The 24,536-nt window shown below is 45.3% G+C and overlaps 1 protein-coding gene across 2 annotated transcripts in view; it reads left to right on the top strand.

Annotated features, from left to right (window-relative positions):
• Positions 1 to 24,536, top strand: part of LOC143767225 (uncharacterized) — a 385,097-nt gene that overhangs the window by 24,522 nt on the left and 336,039 nt on the right. For both annotated transcript variants that reach the window (XM_077255378.1, XM_077255379.1), the window contains exons 9-10: positions 84 to 181; positions 1,563 to 1,647. In XM_077255378.1, the coding sequence (XP_077111493.1) occupies positions 84 to 181; positions 1,563 to 1,647 (183 nt within the window). The remainder of the gene's footprint in view (positions 1 to 83; positions 182 to 1,562; positions 1,648 to 24,536) is intronic.

Raw genomic sequence — 24,536 nt, 5'->3', positions numbered from 1 at the left:
GTAATAGGCAGGACTAAATACACAAGGCCTATAATTATTTGTATGTAAAGAATGATTTCAGTCCCTGTATATGTTTCTCTCAGTTCGATCCAGTAAGAGGACAACACCAGAGAGATGTCCCCGTCCTCTTCTTCCTCAGGACTGTAAACAAGAAGATCCCAATGTTCCTCAGGATCATCAGGTAGATGGAGAGAAGGTGTCATGAGATTTTTCCTATGATGTGTAGAAGGCTGTGAAGGTCTTGTGTTCAGTCTTTTTTTATCCACCAGTATAAGGGAAGAGTCAGATATATAACTTGGACGGGGATTGCATCACAATACTCGAACTGGCCGGCAGGTCTCTCATCCCGAGCATGACAGCATGCATTTCTATGCAACTGTTTCGCCTGGACCTCACTTTACAGAGCTCCATATAGGAAGCATGCACTACAACTAAAGTCTATTGTGTATACAGTGAACCACCTAGAAACATCTCCCAAGACTCCTCCCACCCGCAGCGCTAACCCTCTATAACTCTCCACTGCCCAGCTGCAGGCTGACCCTCTGTAACGCTCCCTTGCTCAGTTGCCTACAGTCCATAACTATCACATAAAAGTGGCTACAATAAACAATGGCATTAACCATATAGTTACAGTACTATTCATCAATGTTCTGTAAGAAAGGTATATTTGTGATGCTGCAGGATATATTATGTCATACATCAATTCTCACTAGGAGGTGCCAGGATCTTCCATTCTTTTACACCATAGAAGAACGTGGGCAAATTCTGCGCTGCTGAATCATGAAGTCCAAAGGTATTATTAAAAGTGGTCTTTATTCAACGCGTTTCTGAATTTCAAAGAACTCCTTCATCAGGAAATACCACATTCTTATGTGGTATTTCCTGATGAAGGAGTTCTTTGAAATTCAGAAACGCGTTGAATAAAGACCACTTTTAATAATACCTATGGACTACATAATTCAGCAGCGCAGAATTTGACCATGTTCTCCTACATTGTATTCTCAACTTCCGTTACCTCGTGGATCTGCAGCAGCGAATATTTCCAATGCTTGTCTTAAGCTACATCTGGTGAGTGCTTTTACCTTGCATTCACTGCTCAATCTCGGATAAAACCCTATTGCGCTATTTTCCTCCAACAATTTTCATTCCTTCACACCAGGAATATGACAGTGAGTTTCCTTGTTTTCTGCCTTCACAGTCCGCAGATCTTAACCCTATAAAGCATCTCTGGGATGAGGTAGAATTGGTTATTCAGTGCATCTCAGCACCATCTACTGTAATTTGTGAAAAGTACAAGAACCCATCCTGTTGGCACGGGCCAGTATTCCTGGAGAACAATCTCAGCACCTTGTGCAATCTATGCTGTAATTAATATCTGAGGATCTGAAGGGCAAAGAAGATCCTATGTGTTACTATATGGGTGTCTCTAGTAATGTGGCCATTCAGTGTATGTTTTATAACTGGTGGAGATGACAGGATAAAGCTGATCATAGACATTAAATGTTGTCTGGATCTTCTCAAATGTCTCCATCTGCCAGTGACTTTTACAATCGTTGTTTCAGGGTGAAGATCTGACTCATTATAATACTATAGAGACATATGTGAGGGGCGATGAGCAGTGTCAGATTGCTACAGATAACAGCACAGGTGAGTAGTACCACTAAATGCAGAGAAGTCACAGGTTTTAAAAGGAGAAAAGCTGCTCGCTGACATGGAGCAGCTGAATCACCGCCAAGAGCAGTTGGTGACTACTCTGACCCAGAATCAAGTACAATGGTCAGGTAATTGTTTCTGTTAGCAAGTACCTGCTTATTACGTTTTTAGTTCCATAGTAAAAAAAATGTAAGTCCTGGACAATTTCTTCAAGATTGGCACCGTGCACTCTAGTCTTTGATATAGGAGGGTGGAGGGGTAAGGCCCCTTTCACACATCAGTTTTTTGACGGATCCGGCGCCCATAGGCTTCCATTCTAAGAAACGACGGACAGAGACAAAAAACGTTACTTTGTCCATTGTCTCTGGCCTCCGGACATACAATTTTTGACGGATCCGGCGAACGACGGTTGAAACGTGAGGCCGTCCGTCGCTAATAGAAGTCTATGAGAAAAAAACGGATCTGGCGGCCTCAGTCGCTGTATCTGTTTTTTTCAAAATTCGATGGATTGCGACTGATGGCGAAAAACTGATGTGTGAAAGGGGCCTAAGTAATAATGAATTGATTCAGACGTACACACAGTACTTATTCTCGGTGGTGCACGCCCCTGTGCGCCTTGCCAGAAAAAGTCAAGAACGGATTGGAGCAACATTTCTGATGGTTGTAAGTTATGCCCCTAGTAATGAATTTGGCGGGCACCAGCAAGCTCTGTTCATACTTCACCCACTTTGGCGGACCTCCCTTAGACTGGCGTGAAAATGGCCAAAAAGTCAGATTTTTTGTTTGTTTGTTTTTTAACAACATTTCGTACAAATGTTTCTCCCCTGCATCCAGAACACGTTTCTGAGCTGCTGCAGAGGAGATGGCTCTTTACTCACAGTCCTGTCCATCACAGGTCACTGTGCACAATGGATGTCTCTAAACATATTATGAAGCATCTTAGTGTCGGTGACCTCAAATCTGTAAGTCAGAAACATTATTAGCCACAGGCTTCGATGTTATGTACAAGAGAATTTTCTCAACCTAAAAACCTCAATAACATTCTTCTTTATATGTACTGGTACATATATACTAGTATATACAAATATATCTATATGCCAGTGTATTATAAGATAAAATAAAGATGCAAAACAATTATAATAAACATGACATACTTTTGTATAATCATAACAACCAGTACAAACACATGTTTATGCTGATCGATAAAGGTTGTGGCTAATAATGAATAAAATTTTTCATTTATGTCAGTTTGGATAACTATAAAATGAGAACATCATTGTACCACTTTGTTTTCTAAAACCGTACCTGTGTACAAATCCAGAAGGGCCCCAATATTCCTCTTGTATTTTCATCTAAGATCTGTGTGTTCTCTGAGTGCTGTTTGTTCTTCAATGAGCAGTTGATATGAGAAGTGTTATGTTTCTGCTCACTTGGTTGCGCTTGAGTTGGCACAGGTAGTGGTTTAAGTAAAATGTCCAGGCTGGTTTATTAAGAGTATTGATCAGCGAACTTGTTCAGAAAACATTCACCTATGTCTAATTCAGCATGATTATAGTAACATTCGATTTGTGTTCTGTTTCCCGAGCATTTTTCCTCAAAATCGTCAAAATTCGGTTTAAAGATCGGTAAATAATCGCGTTTCCACTATTCGTTTGGCATAAAACTGTGTTGCAGTAAGGAATCAGGAGGACCCATTTGCTCTTCAAAATTGTTAATCCTAAGAATGGGGTCACACTTAGCGTAGGGAAATACGGTCCGTTTTTTACAGGTGTAATACGCAGAAATGTTCCCTAAACAGTGATCCGCATGTCATCCGTAGGCAAGGTGTGGCTGCGTCTTTAACGCATGTCATCCTCCGTATGGCATCCGTACTGCATTTTTTTTTCTCGCAACCTTGCAAAACGGACAAATAATGGATTAATGGGCTCAAATATTCGTGAAAACATATATACAGTCATATATATGTCAGTGAGATACATATATATACAGTGCCTAAAAGTAGTATTCAACCCCCTGCAGATTTAGCAGGTTTAATAAGATGCAAATAAGTTAGAGCCTTCAAACAAGAGCAGGATTTATTAACAGATGCATAAATCTTACAAACCAAAAAGTTTTGTTGCTCAGTTAAATTTTTATAAATTTTAAACATAAAAGTGTGGGTCAATTATTCTTCAACCCCTAGGTTTAATATTTTGTGGAATAACCTTTGTTTGCAATTACAGCTAATAATCATCTTTTATAAGACCTGATCAGGCCGGCACAGGTCTCTAGAGTTATCTTGGCCCACTCCTCCATGCAGATCTTCTCCAACTTATCTAGGTTCTTTGGGTGTCTCATGTGGACTTTAATCTTGAGCTCCTTCCACAAGTTTTCAATTGGGTTAAGGTCAGGAGACTGACTAGGCCACTGCAACACCTTGATTTTTTGCCTCTTGAACCAGGCCTTGGTTTTCTTGGCTGTGTGCTTTGGGTCGTTGTCTTGTTGGAAGATGAAATGACGACCCATCTTAAGATCCTTGATGGAGGAGCGGAGGTTCTTGGCCAAAATCTCCAGGTAGGCCGTGCTATCCATCTTCCCATGGATGCGGACCAGATGGCCAGGCCCCTTGGCTGAGAAAAAGCCCCACAGCATGATGCTGCCACAACCATGCTTGACTGTAGGGATGGTATTCTTGGGGTCGTATGCAGTGCCATCCAGTCTCCAAACGTCACGTGTGTGGTTGGCACCTGTTATGATCCTAGTGGCAAGGATCGTAAGTTAGACTAGCTAAGTAACTAAACCGACGACCAGCTCTGGGGAAGTGGTATCTGGATTGACCGCAACCTGATCCTATCCGCAAACAACTATAGGCAGCCGTGGAACGTTACCTGAAAATCCTAGACGTCTCTTCACGGCCTGAGAAACTACCTATTCCTAGAGGGAAAGTAAAGTCCTTACTTGCCTCAGAGAAATGACCCCAAAGATATAGAAAAGCCCCCCACAAATATTAACGGTGAGTTAAGGGGAAAGCACAAACGCAGAGATGAAATAGATTTAGCAAATGAGGCCCGCTAACACTAGATAGCAGAAAATAGGAAGGGAGCTGTGCGGTCAATAGAAAACCCTAAGCAAAATATCCACGCAGAGATTGCTCGAGCCCCCGCACCAACTAACGGTGCGGGGGAAGCAACTCCGTACCCCAGAGCTTACCAGCAGCAAGAACTCACATATTAGCTAGCTGGACTAAACTCATCATACACTGAAATCATATTGCAGACTGATGAGCAAAAAATAATCAAAAAGAAACTTAGCTTCTCCAGAAGAGACTGAAAACGAAGATAATCAGGGGAGATCAGAATAGCACTGAATACATCGACAGCCGGCAACAAGTGGAGGTGAAGCAGAGCTAAATAGGAAACTCCCTAGTGCATAACGAGGCAGCTGATCCAGCCACAGATCCGCAGGATAACAAACAAAGCCACCAGGGGGAGCCCAAAAACAAAACTCACACAATACCACCTGTGACCACAAGAGGGAGCCCGAAAACAGAGTTCACAACAGGCACCAAAGATCTCGATCTTGGTCTCATCAGACCAGAGAACCTTGAACCAGTCAGTCTCAGAGTCCTCCAAGTGATCATGAGCAAACTGTAGACGAGCCTTGACATGACGCTTTGAAAGTAAAGGTACCTTACGGGCTCGTCTGGAACGGAGACCATTGCGGTGGAGTACGTTACTTATGGTATTGACTGAAACCAATGTCCCCACTGCCATGAGATCTTCCCGGAGCTCCTTCCTTGTTGTCCTTGGGTTAGCCTTGACTCTTCGGACAAGCCTGGCCTCGGCACGGGAGGAAACTTTCAAAGGCTGTCCAGGCCGTGGAAGGCTAACAGTAGTTCCATAAGCCTTCCACTTCCGGATGATGCTCCCAACAGTGGAGACAGGTAGGCCCAACTCCTTGGAAAGGGTTTTGTACCCCTTGCCAGCCTTGTGTCCCTCCACGATCTTGTCTCTGATGGCCTTGGAATGCTCCTTTGTCTTTCCCATGTTGACCATGTATGAGTGCTGTTCACAAGTTTGGGGAGGGTCTTAAATAGTCAGAAAAGGCTGGAAAAAGAGATAATTACCGTATATACTCGAGTATAAGCCGACCCCCCTAATTTTGCCACAAAAAACTGGGAAAACTTATTGACTCGAGTATAAGCCTAGGGTGGAAAATGCAGCAGGTACCGGTGAATTTCAAAATTAAAAATAGATACTCCATACCGTTCATTATGGCCCCATAGATGCTCCACATAAAGCTGTGCCACATATAATGCTCTGCACCGTTCATTATAGCCCCATAGATGCTCCACATAAAGCTGTGCCATATATACATTGCTCTGCACCGTTGCCCCATAGATAGCTGTGCCATATATATAATGCTCTGCACCATTGCCCCATAGCTGTGCCATATAGTGCTCTGCACCGTTGCCCCATAGCTGTGCCATATATATAGTGCTCTGCACCATTGCCCCATAGCTGTGCCATATATATATAGTGCTCTGCACCGTTGCCCCACAGATGCTCCACATAAAGCTGTGCCATTGCTGCTGCTGCAATAAAAAAAACAAACACATACTCACCTCTCTTGCCGCAGCTCCTCAGCGTCCCATCCCTGCGTCTCTCTGCACTGACTGATCAGGCAGAGGGCGGCGCGCACACTATATGCGTCATCGCGCCCTCTGACCTGAACAGTCAGTGCGGAGAGACGCCGGGAAGATGGAGCGGCGCCCGGCGTGTGGAACGAGGGAAGGTAAATGACATACTTACCTGCTCCCGGCGTCCCGCTCCTTCCCCCAGACAGCTGGTCTTCTGTGCCGCAGCCTCTTCCTCTATCAGCGGTCACCGGCACCGCTTCATTAGAGAAATGAATAGGCGGCTCCGCCCCTATGGGAGGTGGAGCAGCCTATTCATTTCTCTAATGAGCGGTCCCACGTGACCGCTCAGGGGAAGAGCTGCGGCACCTGGAGACCGTGGGACGGGCAGGGGGAGCGACAGGAACGCCGGAACTAGGTGAGTATATGACAGTCCTCACCCGCCGACCCCACCACCGATCATGACTCGAGTATATGCCGAGAGGGGCACTTTCAGCCCAAAAATTTGGGCTGAAAATCTCGGCTTATACTCGAGTATATACGGTAATCCAAACATTGTTGTTTGTGCCTGAACTACTTCTTAATACTTTAGGGGAACCAAACAGAATTCTGGTGGGTTGAGGGGTGGAATAATAAATGACCCTCTGAAAAAACTTTTCACAATTTAAAAAAAAAATAAACAAAGAAATAACATTCTTTTTTGCTGCAGTGCATTTCACACTTCCAGGCTGATCTACAGTCCAAATGCCACAATGCCAAGTTAATTCCAAATATGTAAACCTGCTAAATCTGCAGGGGGTTGAATACTACTTCTAGGCACTGTATATATATATATATATATATATATATATATATATATATATATATATATATATATATATATATTCCAATAAATAAGTAAAAAGATGAGGGCACTCACCAATCTTCTCAGGATACAAACTTTATTGAAAAATTGTTCACATTAATTCCATGGCCGGAGATACTAGAGCCTTAGCTCTTGTGAGCAGGGGAGAACCAAGACGACGGCCGTTTCATGCTGTGCCTGCACTTCTACGGGTCCCAGGCCTATTGTCAGATAATTGATCATCAACACTTCTAGAGGTGCCGAGGTCATGATAGTTTGTGTGGGAGCTCTCTGTTCTGGAGCAGCAAAGGGTGGTACACTAGTTTTTGTAACCACTGAAAGGTCTTCGTGGCCGAAGTGAGCTCCTCTCTCATGTGCCTCGGTGGCCACTTTATGCAACACCTTTTCGGGGATCACCACTTGCCACATGGCGGACAGAGTCCATTGTAATTATATTTTCCGATACAGCATTCATTCCTTAAGTTGAAGTCTCTCCCACTGCCGAAGGATTTGTAGTGCCCCAGGAGACAGGACATCTCTCTCACTTTGGCGAGGCAGTTGTTTAAGCGCTACCCACTGTCTTATTTGTGCAAGTTCTTCGTCTTCCTGTTGAACCCGTACCCACTCATCACGAGGCTGCCCCAATACATTTTCTCAGGGTACTGCTTGTACTTGTTCCTGCGTAGGTGCCAACGTCCTACAAAGTCTAGGAACTCGGGAACTCCTTCGGCGTCTAGTTCATCTTGGTTGAGACCAGACTTCTCGTGTGTCACTCTAGATAAGGTGTCTGCATGAGTGTTCGCAGCTCCCTCCTGTAGGCAATTTTATACCTGTACTTAGCCATTCGAGCCATCCAGCACTGCTCCAGGGCCCCCAACTTTGCGTTCTCCAAGTGGGCCAGTGGGTCGTTATCAGTGTGTTCTAGGACTTCAGAACCAGACAAGTATTCCGCAAACTTCTCCGTCATGGCCAACACCAATGCTAACAGTTCTAGCTTAAACAAGCTATAGTTGTCCGGGTTCTGTTCGGAGTCATGGAGAGAACGACTCATGTAGGCAGTCACCTGCTCTTTTCCATCTTGGATCTGAGACAGTACAGCTCCGAGTCAATGCAACCTTCCATCAGAATGGAGTTTGAAAGGTTGTGAAAAGTCGGCGTAGTAAAGGACCAGTGCTTCAGTCAAGGCCACTTTCAAAGTTGGAACGCTCTCCTGCGCTTTCCCCACTGAATCGTCCTGTTCTTTGCACCAGATGGCACCCCTTTCAGTAGTTCCAACAACGGATTCACAATGTGAGTGAAGTTTTTCATGAATCGCCGGTAGTATCCAGTTAGTCCCATAAAGGCCCGAACATCCTATACAGTCTTTGGTATGGGCCAATCCTGTACTGCTGCAATCTTCTCACGGGACGGTCTTATACCCTTAGCAGAGACCACGTGGACAAGCTACTCGATCTGGGAGGTTTTACTTTCAACCCATGTTTCTGGAGCCAGCTCAATACTTGTTCTAATCAGTGCAGATGTTCTTAGAACGTGGTGGCATACACAGTTATTTCGTCCAGGTATATGAGAATGGTTTCAAAGTTTAAATCTCCAAAACACCTCTCCATGAGATGCTGAAAAGTACCAGGAGCATTAGCTAGACTGAGCAGCATCCGGTTGAATTTGTTCAAGCCCATGGGTAAGATGAAGGCCGTCTTTGCCCGGTCTTGTTCAGATATCAGTACTTGCCAATAGCCACTGGCCAGATTTAATGTAGAAAAGTATCTTTCTCTTCCCAGTGCAGACAGGGACTCTTCGTTTTGGGGTAGTGGGTATGAATCTCGCACTGTGCAGGTATTGAGTTTGCGATAGTCTACGCAGAAATGCAGGGTGCTGTCCTTTTTCCTTTATAAGCACAATAAGAGCAGCCCACGGACTTTGACTCTCTTGCATGACACCGCTCTGTAGCCTCTGCGTTAGCATCCCTTCTACTTCCTGGCACGTTTGCGGAGGTATTTGACAATATCATTCCCTTATGGGCACTGCATTACCTGTTGGAATTTTGTTGGTGATTGCGGTGGTGCAACTCCTCCGGCATGCCTAAAATTTGTGCTATTTCACTCCTGAGGGAAAGTGTCAGACTGTCCTCTCTCAAGTACAGGTACCATTCCTTCATGCACAGTAGCCAGCGTCCGGGCAACTAGTAGTCTTGGAGGTAGGTGCTCCATGACAGCTTGTTCTATTTGAACTTCAACCACCTCCAGAGGGGTGCAAGCCCGGATGGGTAAGGAAAGCACGGTTTGTCCCGGTGATAATACACAGTTGTTAGCGGACGGCATGATCACTTTTCCCAACACCTTCCCTTCACAGGAGGTCTCTTGTGCTTGAGCCATCCGAATCACCTGTTGAAACACTTTTCTTTGGGGGGAATGTGGGCTCCATTGGTTCAAAAACACGTCTGGGGACTCACTGATGAGAAGACTTCCGAACTCTTTCAACACATTCATTCTTAGTGACAGCATGTCCACGTTCTGTATCTCCAGCAGTTAAGCCCACACCTTTGCAACCCAGGTCTTTGCCACAGACTTTGATCTGCATCCATGCCACCCCTGCGACTGGGATGGGTAATTGATTGGCGGCAGTCAACTTTATCACCGGGCCCCACTCGGGCCTCATTGCTTCAGGGAAATGTCTTCTACAGTATGTCTCGGGCATTGTAGTCACTTGTGAGCCAGTGTCTACCAGGCAGCAAACAGCCCGACCATCTGTCTCAGCCCAGACTAGAGGACACATGAAAACTAAATTGGTGGGACTTCTGGTTCCCCTTTTTGGCCATTCTGGTGATGTGCGGCATCCCCCAGCCTCTAAGCCTCCTAGTTTAACGTATGATGCTGTAGAGGTCGCCCTTGCCGGGCGCAACCCCCGAGCCACATGTCCCAATTCTCCGCATACAGGGCATGTAGGAAGTTCTTGCAAAAAAATGTTCTTCCGGCCCATCACTGTTCTGAGATAGTTCTACCCCGGGTGGGTTTGATGGGGACATCACCTTTTTTTTGTTTCTATCAGGTCTTCTCGCACATCATGAATCTGCTTCCTCAAATCTTCTACCCATCCTGGTTCAGTGATCAGATTTACAGACACCTCTCCACTCGACCTTTGCCGCCGGGACTGTCATCGCCTGCTCTTGCTCGCGCATGCGAGCCTCATTTCCGACTTATGCAAAGGTCATGTGTGGGTTCACTTGCAATCGCTCTCTAGTAGGGTCTGTTTTAGCATCGCGTCTCTCAATCCAGACACTAACTGGTCCTGTAACACTATGTCAGTAGACCCTATACCGATGCTGTCTTTTCTGAGTATAGTAGTGTGAATTTCCTGTAGCACATTCATGTACTGAGTCACCATCTCCCCCTCTCTTTGAACCTGGCTAAACAACCGCATACGCAATTCCCCTACCTCTGTGGTGTCCCCATGTGTCTCTACGATTATGCGCAACACTTTGTCAAATGTGTCTCGTTGGGGGGTCGTAGCATGACCGAGTCCCTTGCTTCCCTGTCCAGAGCCATGATGGCGACCTCCGCTTGCAAGGCAGGAATCATAGGGTGCATTCTCATAATTCCCCTAATATATTCTGTCCAGCTCCACAAAATATTATTATTCACATTAAATTTTGTGGAGGTTGCTTAACATGGTCTGCCGCCTCCATGCTGGTGGACTGCATGCTGCCGACTACGCCAAGTGTGAGCAGGGTTTAAGTGAGGTTTACTTTAAAGGGGTTGTCCACTACTTTCAGTTAACCCCCCAATGTATCCCCCGGGGCCCCTAATGAATTATGTAAATACCTTCTGTTGCCGTTTTCACCTGTGAGCGGCGCTATGCTGGCGGCTGAGTCCGGGTCACGTGACCCCCAGGCTGCAACCACCGCTAATTTCCGCCGACGTCACGCCAATTTCCAGACTCTGGAAATTGACGTGATGTCAGCAACAGGCGTGACCCAGCCGCACAGTCAGCAGTCACTCAAGAGTGACTGGGCTGTGGGCGGCCTGCAGGGCTGTGCTGGGGGCGGGCGGGGCTGTGCTGGGGGCGGGCGGGGCTGTGTTGGTGTCTGTACTGTGATCTGCTCGCCGGCCGCACTCATGTGTCGAGATGTGCGGCCGCTGCGTCGGCGGCCGGTGCCGTGGCGGTGGCCGGTGCGTTGGCCGCGGCGGCCGGTGCCGTGGCGGCGGCCGATGCGGCGGCGGCCGGTGCGGTGGTGGTGGCCGGTGTGACGGCGGGGGTCTGCGCGGTGAATGCTGGTGTGTGCGGGGGGGGGGGGGGGGCTGCAGGGCTGTGCGGTGGTGGTGGTGGTGGCGGCGTCTCTGTGTGCAGGCATCGTCCGATGGGACTACAAGTCCCATCGGGCTCTGCCTGCTACAGTGACAGTGAGTGACACATTAGCCAATGATGGAACAGTAGTAGTCCCATCATCCGTCTAATGTGTTGAATGTAAAAAAAACCACACATATACAGTACATACATACATAGAACACAGATACAGAACATGCAGCATGCGACATGCAGCATGCAACTTGTGACGACATGCAACATCCTATGACATGTGACAACATGCGACATGCAACATGCTACGACATGTGACAACATGCGACATGCAGCATGCGACGCCATGCAGCATGCAACATGTACCATGCGACATGCGACGATATGTACCATGCGGCGACATGCGCCATGCGACGACATGCAACATGTGACATCATGCGACATGCAGCATGCGACATGTGACGACATGTAACATGCGACGACATGCACCATGCGGCAACATGCGACATGTGACATGATCCGCAGAAATCCAATTAAAACGAGTGTCCCTCGACGATCTCCCGTGGAGAGCAGGAGCATCAGCTGATGCGACCGCACTCCAGGGGCTCCAGGAATACAATGATGGAAGGTATCCTTCCACAATGTATTCCTACGCCCCTGTGAGAAAATAGTCCCTAGTCTCACTTTTGGCATTGTTGTGTGAGAAATTCCCACGCAGCTTTTTGCCATAAAGTGAGACCAGTGAACTATAGTAACCTCTCAGTGATGCACTGCAGGAGCCATTGTCTCCTATCAGTGTGTCACTGAAGGTCCTATAGAGCAGTGACATCACCCGAAGTCACTGTTCTATAGGGGAGAGCGTCGTGGGACACTCGTTATTAATTGGACTACAGCGGACAGGTAGTATACGGTTTATTATTTTATGTTTTTTGCAGGTGCTGAAGTATGGTAAGTATGGTTAAATGAAGAGTATTAAAATACTTTTTTCCTAATGTGTGTGTGTTTTATTAACCCTTTATTACTATTGGATTAATAACGGATAGACGTCTTATTGACGCCTCTCCGTTATTAACCCGGCTTAATGTCACCTTACAATAGCAAGGTGACATTAAACCCTTATTACCCCATATCCCACCGCTACACGGGAGTGGGAAGAGAGGGGCTAAGTCCCGGAATTGGCGCATCAAACAGATGCGCCATTTCTGGGGCGGCTGCGAACTGGTATTTGTAGCCAGGGGGGTCCAATATCCATGGCCCCTCTCTAGGCTATGAATATCAGTCCGCAGCTGTCTGCGTAGCCTTTCTGGCTATGAAATATAGGGGGACCCCACGTCATTTTTTGGGGGGTCCCCCTATTTTAATAGCCAGTAAAGGCTACGCAGACAGCTGCGGGCTGATATTCATAGCAGGCTACAAATATTGGCCCCCGGCCGTCGGCTTTCCCCCTCTGGCGCAGAACATTTTGCGGGAGCCCACGCCATTTTTTTTTTCGTTTTTTTTTTTTTTTTAAATGAAACATATTGTTCATTAACCCCTTTCTGCCAGCTGACGGAATAGTACGTCAGCTGGCATTATCCCCACGCTTTGAGGTGGGCTTCGGCGGTGAGCCCACTTCAAAGCCACAACATGTCAGCTGTTTTTAATACAACACAAAAAATGATCGCTAAACGGCGTAGCGAGAAAAAAAAATTAAAAGCCAAAATTATGTTTCTTTGATCGCCGCGACATTGCATTAAAATGCAATAATGGGCGATCAAAAGAACGTATCTGCACAAAAGTGGTATCATTAATAACGTCAGCTCGGCACGCAAAAAATTAGCCCTCACCCGACCCGATATCTCAGAAAATATAGACACTACGGGTATCGAAAAATGGCGCAATTATTTTATTTCTTTTTAGCAAAGTTTTGAATTTTTTTTTACCACTTAGATAAAAAATAACCTAGACGTGTTTGGTGTCTATGAGCTCGTAATGGCCTGGAGAATCATAATGGCAGGTCAGTTTTATGCTGTGTGCACACGTTGCAGATTTGGGTGCAGAATTTTTTGCACAAAATCTGCATCTCCTTACAGAAAATGCAGCTGCGTTTTGGATGCATTTTTTTCACGTTTTTTTCATGTTTTTTTGCGCGGTTTTGATGCAAGTTTTTTGTGTGGTTTTGATGCAGTTCTTGGTGCGGTTTTTGGTGCGGTTTTTGGGCGGTTTTGATTCAGTTTTTGCTGCAGTATTTGGTGCTGTTTTGCGTGGTTTTGATTCAGGTTTTTGATGCTTTTTTATACAGTTTTTGGTGAAGTTTTGATGCAGTATTTGGTGCGGTTTTGATGCAGTATTTGCGGTTTTGATGCAGTTTTTGGTGCGGTTTTGATGCAGTTTTTGGTGCGGTTTTGATGCAGTTTTTGGTGCGGTTTTGATGCTGCTGTTTGTGTGGTTTTGATGCAGTTTTTGGTGCGGTTTTGAAGCGTTTTTGATGCAGTTTTTGCAGCAGCTTTGATGCAGTTTTTGCTGCAGTTTTTGCGCGCTTTTGATGGATTTTTTAATTTTTTTGGTGCGGTTTTTGCGTGTTTTTTTGTGCATTTTTGTATGCGTTTTTGAAAGCTAAATAAAGATGTATTATTGAACAAAAAAAAAGATTTGTGATGTCATTATTGTCCAACCTCCTCTTTTACATTTGTCCAACCCACACTCAATTACACACAGATAGATAGACATATAGATGAAATGGATAGACAGAGCTACATATAGATAGATCTATAGATGCATACATCTATCAATTCCTATATCTATCTATAGATATATCTGGATAGATATATCTATTGATAGATGTATGGATAGTGTAGGGTGCGTGTCCACTGTCCGGATTACATCTGAATAAGCTGCAGATTGGATGCTGCATACTTGTAGTCCCATCGGATGATGCCTGCACACACCCCAAAAGACCCCCCCGCACAGCCCCACACACACCCGAACAGTCCCGCACATACCCGAACAGTCCCGCACACACCCGAACAGTCCCGCACAGCGCCGCACACATCCAAATAGTCCCGCACACAGCCCACAGACCCCGCACACACCTGAACAGTCCCGCACAGCGCCGCACACATCCGAACAGCCCGCAGACCCCGTCCGCACACACATACACGCACACCGTCACCGCCCACACACTTCCCTCCTCCCGAACTGCAGCGTTTCTCGGACCCACATCCGCATCTAAACTGCACATCTTTTTTACATCTGCGGTTTTGCTGCGGATGTGCCCGACTCAGTGAAAGTCTATGGGTGCAGAAACGCTACAGTTCGGCACAAAAGAAGTGACATGCTGCGGAAAAAAAAAAGCTGCGTTTCGGTACGGCTTTTTCTGCAGCATGTGCACGTTTGCGGCTCCCATAGACTTACATTGGTTGAGCACTACAATGCGGATTTGATGCAATTCTGTGCAGCAAAAAATGCTGCGGATCTGCAATCAAATCCGCAACGTGTGCACACAGCCTTAGCATTTAGTGAACCTAGCAAAAAAGCAAAGCAAAAAACAAGTGTGGGATTTGCACTTTTTTTGCAATTTCATCGCACTTTGACTTTTTTTCACATTTTCTATTACACGACATGGTAAAACCAATGGTGTCGTTCAAAAGTAGAACTTGTTCCCCAAAAGATAAGCCCTCACATGGCCATATTGACGGAAAAATTATGGCTCTGGAAAGAAGGGGAGCGATAAACGAAAAAAGCTCCAGGGGTGAAGGGGTTTAGAAACATGGATATGGACATGTCTATGGAAATAGACATAGATATATAGATATATCTGTATTCATTCATCCATCCATCCATCTATCTGTGTGTAATGGAGTGTGGGTTGGACAAATGTAAAAGAGGAGGTTGGACAGAAATTACATCACAAATCTTTTTGAAGATAGAGAAGGGAGAGGTTGGGGTGTGTTTTGGAGTGGGTGTGGTAGGTTCGTGCTTAGTGGCAGTGCAATGCATCATGGAACTTGTAGTATTAGAGCACAATAACTCAGGAGAAAGGAAGTTGTCGATTAACCCCATGAGAGCTGGATCCAGCACTGAAGATGTGCTGCTACAGCATGATAAAAGGTAATATTGCTAAAATAAAGACAGTGGATCTTTTCAGTGGCACATAATAGCAAGATTTATGAAAAAAAATATTTTTTTATTGTCATGTGCTTTGTCACGCTGCCTAGGAGAGCCCTGTGCCATTTCACCGCCTTGTGCTTGGGTACTTCCTTCCATCTGCTCCCCTGGATTCTCCGCTCCTCCAGCCCTCTCACCTTTAAGTCCCAGCAGCAGCTGTTCCGCCTCCTCCGTTATGGCAAATTCCTCCTGCCTGGAGATTACCTCCATTTTTGTTTTGTATGCGGTGCTTGCCTTTGCTGCCTCCTCCTCCATCGCCTCAGCGCCATCTTGGACCCGCGCGCTTCCCGCCGTTCCCGCTCCTTCGGCCTCCTGCGCGTCATCCTGGGTCTGAGGATCTTCACGGACAGGTTCCGCCTGCTCACTGGATCTATGGACATTCCAGCAGCTGCACCTGGTGTTCAGTGGCACCTATATTCAACCCTGGATATAGTAAGTGCGGCGGGAGAGATCTGACATCGCCCGCTAGGCCACGCCCCCAGTGTTTCTGTTAATGCTGATGATTATCTGCTGAAGACATGCCAACCCATTGGTGACCCGCTATCATGTGATGGGGTCACCGATGGGCAGGATTAGTGATGTGCTTCCAGCACGATCACATTAAATGCAGCTGTCAGAGATTGATGGGTTAACAGCCTCTGTTGGATCACGATTCCACCCACGGCTGTTGCGGGTACATGTCACCTGTTCAAAACAGCTGACATGTGCCGGGAAAGATGTGAAATTAGCGCCGGAGCCCGCAAAAAAAGACAGACACGACATGTGCCGCACATGTACGACACATGTCATGAAAGGGTTAATCACATTACTGCATTGCGCACAATTCAAACTTGGAAAAGTCCCATTTGTTTGGTTGATAAAACAAGTTTGGGAATGTTAATCTTACTCCGAATGTCAGCCCACACTAATTTCTTCTTAATATTAGGTAGTTTAAATGGCAAATTACGGAATTCCGTAATATTGGGGTATACCTGTCCTAGGATATGCCAGTTTATTTTTTTATTATTTGATTCACCTTGATATTGATTGGATTTAAATCTTTCCCAAAAGGGTATACAGGTCATTTTGTTTTAGAAGGATTCTTTTCAGTTGTTGAAGGAGTTTTAGCTTCATGGAGAAGATGTAAAGGGTAACCCCTAGAGTGATCGCATCTATGCAAGTCTTTGTTCACAGGTTACAAAGAGGTGGCCCATCCCATTATTAGTTTTTTACAACTATTTAAAGGGAATCGGTCACCCCCCGCGACATATATGACCTATTAATATGGGCATACAGATAATAAAAGTTTTAAGCTAGTCCTACCTGTATACCTCATGTTAGCGGTCTTGTTGAGAAATCTTATATTCTTTCCTTATACTAATGATTTCTTCATGGCACCGCACACCCTGGAGCCTGGAAGAAATCATTAGTGTAAGTCCCTGCCTCCTGTCTTCATTGTAATACCTTCCCCCTCCCATGCACGTCACAGTGACTCACCTGCGCAGAAAAGCCCTGAGTGCAGTGCCCACAGAAGGGAGGATGAGGTAAGTATTTCTGCCAGACTTTGAAAAATCTCTAGACTTTTTTTACGAACTGTTATTGATATGAGTAAGGGAGTTTTAGACAAGGTGACCATGTATACCATTAAAACAACTATTTATTAAATTCCATTTAAAACACCACAAAAAAATCCGCAGTGTAGTAAAAATTCCTATAAGTCTGGATGACCTACAGCTGATGTAAACAGATATACAATGGTGTAGGTTTGTCCAAAGTACTGTGACCTATAAGGTTATGTGCACACTTTGCGGATTCTTCTGCGGATTTTTCCGCTGCGGATTTTGAAAATCCGCAGTGCAAAACCGCAGCGGTTTTCACTGCGGATTTTCCTGCGGTTTCTTCTGCGGATTCCTCTGCGGGTTTTCAACAGCACTTTCCTACTGGTGCATGTTGAAAACCGCTGCGGAATCCACAGAAAGAAGTGACATGCTCCTTCTTTTTTTCCACAGCGGTTCCGCAATGAATTTTCTGCATCGTGGGCACAGCGGTTTTTGTTTTCCATAGGGTAACATTGTACTGTACCCTGCATGGAAAACTGCTGCGGATCCGCAGCGTCAAATCCGCTGCGGATCCGCAGCAAAAACCGCAAAGTGTGCACGAGCCCATAATCCAGCAGAGCTAAACAGGATGGTATTTTTCATACTCCTGCTCTTCTATTTCTATCTCCCTGTCAGGCGTCCGTCCCCGAGTGTGTGACAATGATACAGGTGTACGCTGCCAGTCATCCACTTGTGCCAAACTCGGCTCCAGCCTGATCAAGTTGCTGTTGGTGCCATCACTGATTTACGACTTGGTGAACCCCACAGAATCTCGAGAAATGGTGATGTGTTGTCATATGGGGACAAAGATCGCACCAACCTATGCAAACCTTTTTATGGGTATTTTTGAAGATCTCTATATAGCCAAAGAACCCTACAAAAAGCATTATCCTGCATAAAAGATGATATATAGACGATGTGTTCATTATTTGGGACAATTCCCAGGCCAGTGTGGAGGTTTTCGTTAATGAACTTGAATCGAATAAGGCTACTTTCACACTGGCGTTAACTGCATTCCGTCACAATGCGTCGTTTTGCCGAAAAAACGCATCCTGCAAAAGTGTTTGCAGGATGCGTTTTTTCACCATTGATTAACATGAAGCGAAGCATTGTGACGGATTGCCACACGTCGCACCCGTCGTGCGACGGATGCGTCGTGCAGTGGCGGACCGTCGGGAGCAAAAAACGCTACATGTAACGTTTTTTGCTCACGACGGTCCGCTTTTTCTGACCGCGCATGCTCGGCCGGAACTCCGCCCCCACCTCCCCGCACCTCACAATGGGGCAGCGGATGCGCTGGAAAAATGCATCCACTGCCCCCGTTGTGCGGCGGAGACAACGCTAGCGTCGGGAACGTCGGCCCGACGCACAGCGACGGGCGAGCCCGACGCTAGTGTGAAAGTAGCCTAATTGGGGTCTTTCTTTTACACCAAAGATAGATTCACAATCCATAGAATTTTTGGATCTATGTATTTTTATTGCTGACAACCATGTGTACAAAAAACTTTTTTAAAAAGTGGATGCAAACTGTTACATCCACTTCAGGAGTGGGCAAATTTCTCCAAATGGCTGTCCAATATGCCCCAAAATCAATTTGGGAGAATCAAGAGGAATTGCACTTTAGAATCTGATTTTTTACACCAAGCAGATATTATAAAAAAAAAAAAAAGTGCAACAAAAATACCCCAGAAAACTCATTAGGCACGCCCTCAATAACTCTAGAAATATTGAACAAGAATCACTTTAAAAAAAAAAAAGTCAGTAAAACACAATAATTTTGAATATAATTTATACATATAGCTATCCAGGATCACTGGCATATTATATTGAATGATCCCATCTTAGCAAAACTACTACCAAAAAATGTTCCCCTTACTTTCAGAAGAGCTCCCACGTTAAAAAAATGTTCTGGCCCCAGGAAAATTGGAGAGAAGGATAATCGCCTCACTATTAATAACCATCAAGTGAGCAAAGTTACCAAGTGCGCAAATAAAAATTGTTGGTGTTGCCGCGCCGTGATGGTTTATCACAATTTACCATTTCTCAATCGTGTGAGATTGTTCACATTAGAAGCCCTATGTCTTGTAATTCTTGTTTGTTGTGTATGTTATTTTAGTTGCCAAAAATTATATGTGGAGAGGGCAACCCAAACCCCCTCACCAAACGCTTAACCCCAGGAGCTTTTTTCAGTTCTGCATTTTCGTTTTTCGCTCCCCTCCTTCCCAGAGCCATAACTTTGTTACTTTTCCATCAAAATGGCCATGTGAGGGTTTATTTTTTGCGGGACGAGATGTACTTTTGAACGACATCATTGGTTTTACCATGTCGTGTACTAGAAAACAGGAAAAAAATTCCAACTGATGTGAAATTGCAAAAAAAGTGCAATCCCACACTGGTTTTTTGTTTGGCTTTTTTTCTAGGTTCACTAAATGCTAAAACTGACCTGCTATTATGATTCTCCAGGTCATTATGAGTTCATAGACAGCAAATATGTCTAAGTTTTTTTTATCAAAGTAGTGAAAAAAAGGCCAAACTTTACTTAAAAAGAAAACCCGTAGCGTCTCCATTTTTCATTATCTGGGATTGGTTGAGGGCTCATTTTTTGTGCGCCGAACTGACATTTTAATGATACCATTTTGGTGCAGATTCGTTCTTTTAATCGCCCATCATTGCATTTTAATGCAATGTAGCGGCGACCAAAAAAACATAATTTATTTTTTTCTTGCTACGCCATTTAGCGATTCGGATAATCCTTTTTTTTAATTGATTGGGCGATTCTGATTGTGGCGATACCAAATATGTGTAGGTTTGATTTTTTATTTTATTTTGAATGGGGCAAAAGGGGGGTGATTTAAAGTTTTATATTTTCAATAGCCTCCATGGGAGGCTAGAAGCTGGCATAGCCTGATTGGCTCAGATCGCTCCTATGTAGCTGAATTACAGCACTGCTATGAGCGCCGACCAGAGTGTGACGCTCACAGCAATCTGGCATCAACAACCATAGAGATCACCAGGAAACCTCTGGTTGTTATGCCAACACACCGCTGACCCCCATTCAAAACAGCTGACATGTCCTGACATGTCTAGGGGATCTGCCATCAGACGTACTATTCTGTCCAATGGCAGAAAGGAGTTAAATTAACATAGATCCAACATACAAAAAGGTTTTCTAAAACATGGTCTGTCACGACATTGCACTATTGCACATAACAAAGAATTTAAACATTTAAGAATTCTTCCTATAGTGGAGATTCTAACACATGTGCACAACCTTATAGAACAATTAAATCATAAGGAGATTTATTGGATCTATAAACTTGCCACACTCACTCCCAATGGTTTGGATGAAATCACGGACACTTTGGGTCTGGGTCTGGGGGAAAATGTGTGTAAATGGGTAAGTAACTGGCTTAGTGATAGAAAGCAGAGGGTGGTTATAAATGGTATATTCTCTAACTGGGTCACTGTGACCAGTGGGGTACCTCAGGGGTCGGTATTGGGACCTTTTCTCTTCAACATATTTATTAATGATCTGGTATACGGTTTACACAGTAAAATATCCATATTTGCAGATGATGCAAAACTATATAAAGCAGTCAATATAAGGGAAAATAGTATTCTGCTACAAATGGATCTGGATGAGTTGGAAACTTGGGCCAAAAGGTGGCCGATGCGGCCAGGGCCGGACTGGCCATCTGGCAATTCTGGCAAATGCCAGAAGGGCCCGTCTGGTCATGGGCCACATTGCCAGAGCTTGAATTCCAGCCCCAGTCCGTACCTGGATGCGGTTTAACAATGATAAATGTAAGGTTATACACATGGGAAGAAGGAATCAATATCACCATTACACACTGAACAGGAAACTACTGGGTAAACCTGACATGGAGAAGGACTTGGGGATCCTAGTTAATGATAAACTTACCTGGAGCAGCCAGTGCCAGGCAGCAGCTGCCAAGGCAAACAGGATCATGGGGTGCATTAAAAGAGGTCTGGATACACATGATGAGAGCATTATACTGCCTCAGTACAAATCCCTGGATAGACCGCACATGGAGTACTGTGTACAGTTTTGGGCACCGATGCTCAGGAAGGATATAATGGAACTAGAGCTAGTACAAAGGAGGGCAACAAAATTATTAAGGGGATGGGGGAACTACAATACTCAGAGAGATGAGCAAAATTAGGATTATTTAGTCTAGAAAAAAGACGACTGAGGGGTAATCTAATAACTATGTATAAGTATATAAGGGGACAATACAAATATCTCTCCAAGGATCTGTTTTTACTACCAAGGAAGGTGATGTCACAAGGGGGCATTCTCTGCGTCCGGAGGAGAGAAGCTTTTTCCACCAACATAGAAGAGGATTCTTTACTGTTAGGGCAGTGAGAATCTGTAATTCCTTGCCTGAGGAGGTGGTGATGGCAAACTCAGTCGAGGGGATCAAGAGAGGCCTGGATGTCTTCCTGGAGCGTAACAATATTGTATCTTACAGTTATTAGGTTCTTTAAAAGGACGTAGATTTGGGGATTTATTCTGATGGAAAATAGGCTGAACTGGATGGACAATTGTCTTTTTTTGGCCTTGCTAACTATGATACTTTCTTGTAATTGTTTCACATAAGTTTTCCATTCTTTATTTGTATATTTATTGAGCAGCAAACATAAAAAGTGCTGCTGGAATGCATATTCACTTACCCAGTCTGGAACTTGTCTCCCAATGTCCTGGGGATTCTCTGTGTCCTCTCTCCACTAAGCTAAATTCCTAATAGTATCCCTATCCCCTCCTGTTCTTTTCTTTAGGCTCTTTGTCAGTTTCTCACCTACATCTCTGACACTGGCATCAGCAGCTTGAACTACGCTGCTTCCCTTGTGGATTCCCAGCACTTCAGTCACAACACCATCCTTACACCTTTTGGCTATGCGCACATGTTGCGGTTTGTATGCGTTTTTGCCCCGTTTTTTCGCCGCAAAAATGCAAACACAACACAACCCATTGAATTCAGTGGGATTCCGCAATGCTGTGCTAATGCTGCGCTAATGCTGCGTATTTTTCCACGGCGAAATCGCATCACGGAAAAATACGCAGCATGCTCATTCTTTGTGCGTAATCGCAGCGATTCCTCACACATAAGAATGCATTGATCTGCTTACTTTCCACATAGGGCTATGCCCACCATGCGCAAAGAAAGCGGATCATGTGCAGATGGTACCCAGGGTGGAGGAGAGGAGACTCTCCTCCAGGCCCTTAAAAAAGAATTAAAATAAAAAAGTTATATACTCACCTTCTGGCGGCCCCCGGATCCAGCCCAGGCCTTAGTGATGCTCCCGGCAGCTCCCTTTCCCAGGGATGCCTTGCAACAATGACCTGTGATGACGTAGTGGTCTCCCGTGATGCTACGTCATCTGGGGTCATTGTCGCAACTCGCAAGGCATCGCTGGGAACGGGAGTTGCCGGGAGCATCGCGAGGATCGGGAATGCTGGAGGGGCCGCCAAAAGGTGAGAATATCACGATTTTTTTTTTTTTTTAATCATTTTTAGCATTATATCTTTTACTATTGATGCCGCATAGGCAACATCAATAGTAAAAAGTTGGTCACACTTGTCAAACACTATGTTTGACAAGTGTGACCAACCTGTCAATCATTTTTCCAAGCGATGCTACAGATCGCTTGGAAAATGCTAGCATTCTGCAAGCTAATTACGCTTGCAAAACGCTAGTGTTTAGCGGGAATACGCATGCCAACTCCGCATGCGTTTTACCCGCGGTAGGGAGTTGCGGAATTGCCGCGGCAATTCAGCAATGTGTGCACATGGCCTTCAGTTTCACAAGGGTGTTCCAGATTATCTCAATTCACATTACAGAGACAACTGAGCGGTTTTCTTCTCTCTTTCGTCAATTGCAGCTACCTTACCCATTAAAGGGAACCTGTCACCCCCAAAATCGATGGTGAGCTAAGCCCCACCGGCATCAGCGGCTTATCTACAACATTCTGTAATGCTGTAGATAAGCCCCCGATGTATCCTGAAAGATGAGAAAAAGAGGTTAGATTATGCTCACCTGTGGGGGCGGTCCGGTCCGATGGGCGTCACGGTCCTGTCCGGGGTGTCATGTTCTCAATGGCAAGAGAACATAGCATATACAAGAACTAGCTCTTGGAAGATGGAAACTGAACTGACCATGAACTAAACCTACCGCAACAACTAGCAGTGGCCGGGTAGCATTCCTACGTTTTATCCCTAGATGCCCAGCGCCAGCCGGAGGACTAAATAATGCTAGCAGAGGAAAATATTAGTCCTAGCTCACCTCTAGAGAAATACCCCGAAAGGAGACAGAGGCCCCCCACATGTATTGGCGGTGATTTAAGATGAAATAACAAACGCAGCATGAAAATAGGTTTAGCAAATTTGAGGTCCACTTACTAGATAGTAGAAGACAGAAAGGACACTTTCATGGTCAGCTGAAAACCCTATCAAAACACCATCCAGAAATTACTTTAAGACTCTGGCATTAACTCATAATACCAGAGTGGCAATTCCTGATCACAAGAGCTTTCCAGACACAGTAACGAAACAACAGCTGTGAACTGGAACAAAAATGCAAAAACAAACATGGACAAAAGTCCAACTTATCTAGTAGTTGTCTAGGAGCAGGAACATGCACAGAGAGGCTTCTGATAACATTGTTGACCGGCAAGCAACTAACAGAGAAGCAAGGTTATATAGCGACTCCCACATCTTGATGGGAACAGGTGAACAGAGAAGATGATGACACAAGTTCAATTCCACCAGTAGCCACCGGGGGAGCCCAGAATCCAAATTCACAACAGTACCCCCCCCTCAAGGAGGGGGCACCGAACCCTCACCAGAACTACCAGGGCGATCAGGATGGGCCCTATGAAAGGCACGAACCAGATCGGAGGCATGAACATCAGATGCAGTCACCCAAGAATTATCCTCCTGGCCGTATCCCTTCCACTTGACCAGATACTGGAGTTTCCGTCTGGAAACACGGGAGTCTAAGATTTTCTCCACAACGTACTCCAACTCACCCTCAACCAACACCGGAGCAGGAGGCTCAACGGAAGGCACAACCGGTACCTCATACCTGCGCAATAATGACCGATGAAAAACGTTATGAATAGAAAAGGATGCAGGGAGGTCCAAACGGAAGGAAACAGGGTTAAGAATCTCCAATATCTTATACGGGCCGATGAACCGAGGCTTAAACTTAGGAGAAGAGACCCTCATAGGGACAAAACGAGAAGACAACCACACCAAATCCCCAACACAAAGCCGAGGACCAACACGACGGCGGCGGTTGGCAAAAAGCTGAGTCTTCTCCTGGGACAACTTCAAATTGTCCACCACATGCCCCCAAATCTGATGCAATCTCTCCACCACAGCATC

This window comes from Ranitomeya variabilis, chromosome 4 (genome assembly GCF_051348905.1).
Source record: "Ranitomeya variabilis isolate aRanVar5 chromosome 4, aRanVar5.hap1, whole genome shotgun sequence".
Classification (NCBI taxonomy): Eukaryota; Metazoa; Chordata; class Amphibia; order Anura; family Dendrobatidae; genus Ranitomeya; species Ranitomeya variabilis.
Note: the sequence above shows the minus strand (reverse complement) of the source record. Positions and strands in the feature narration are given on the sequence as shown.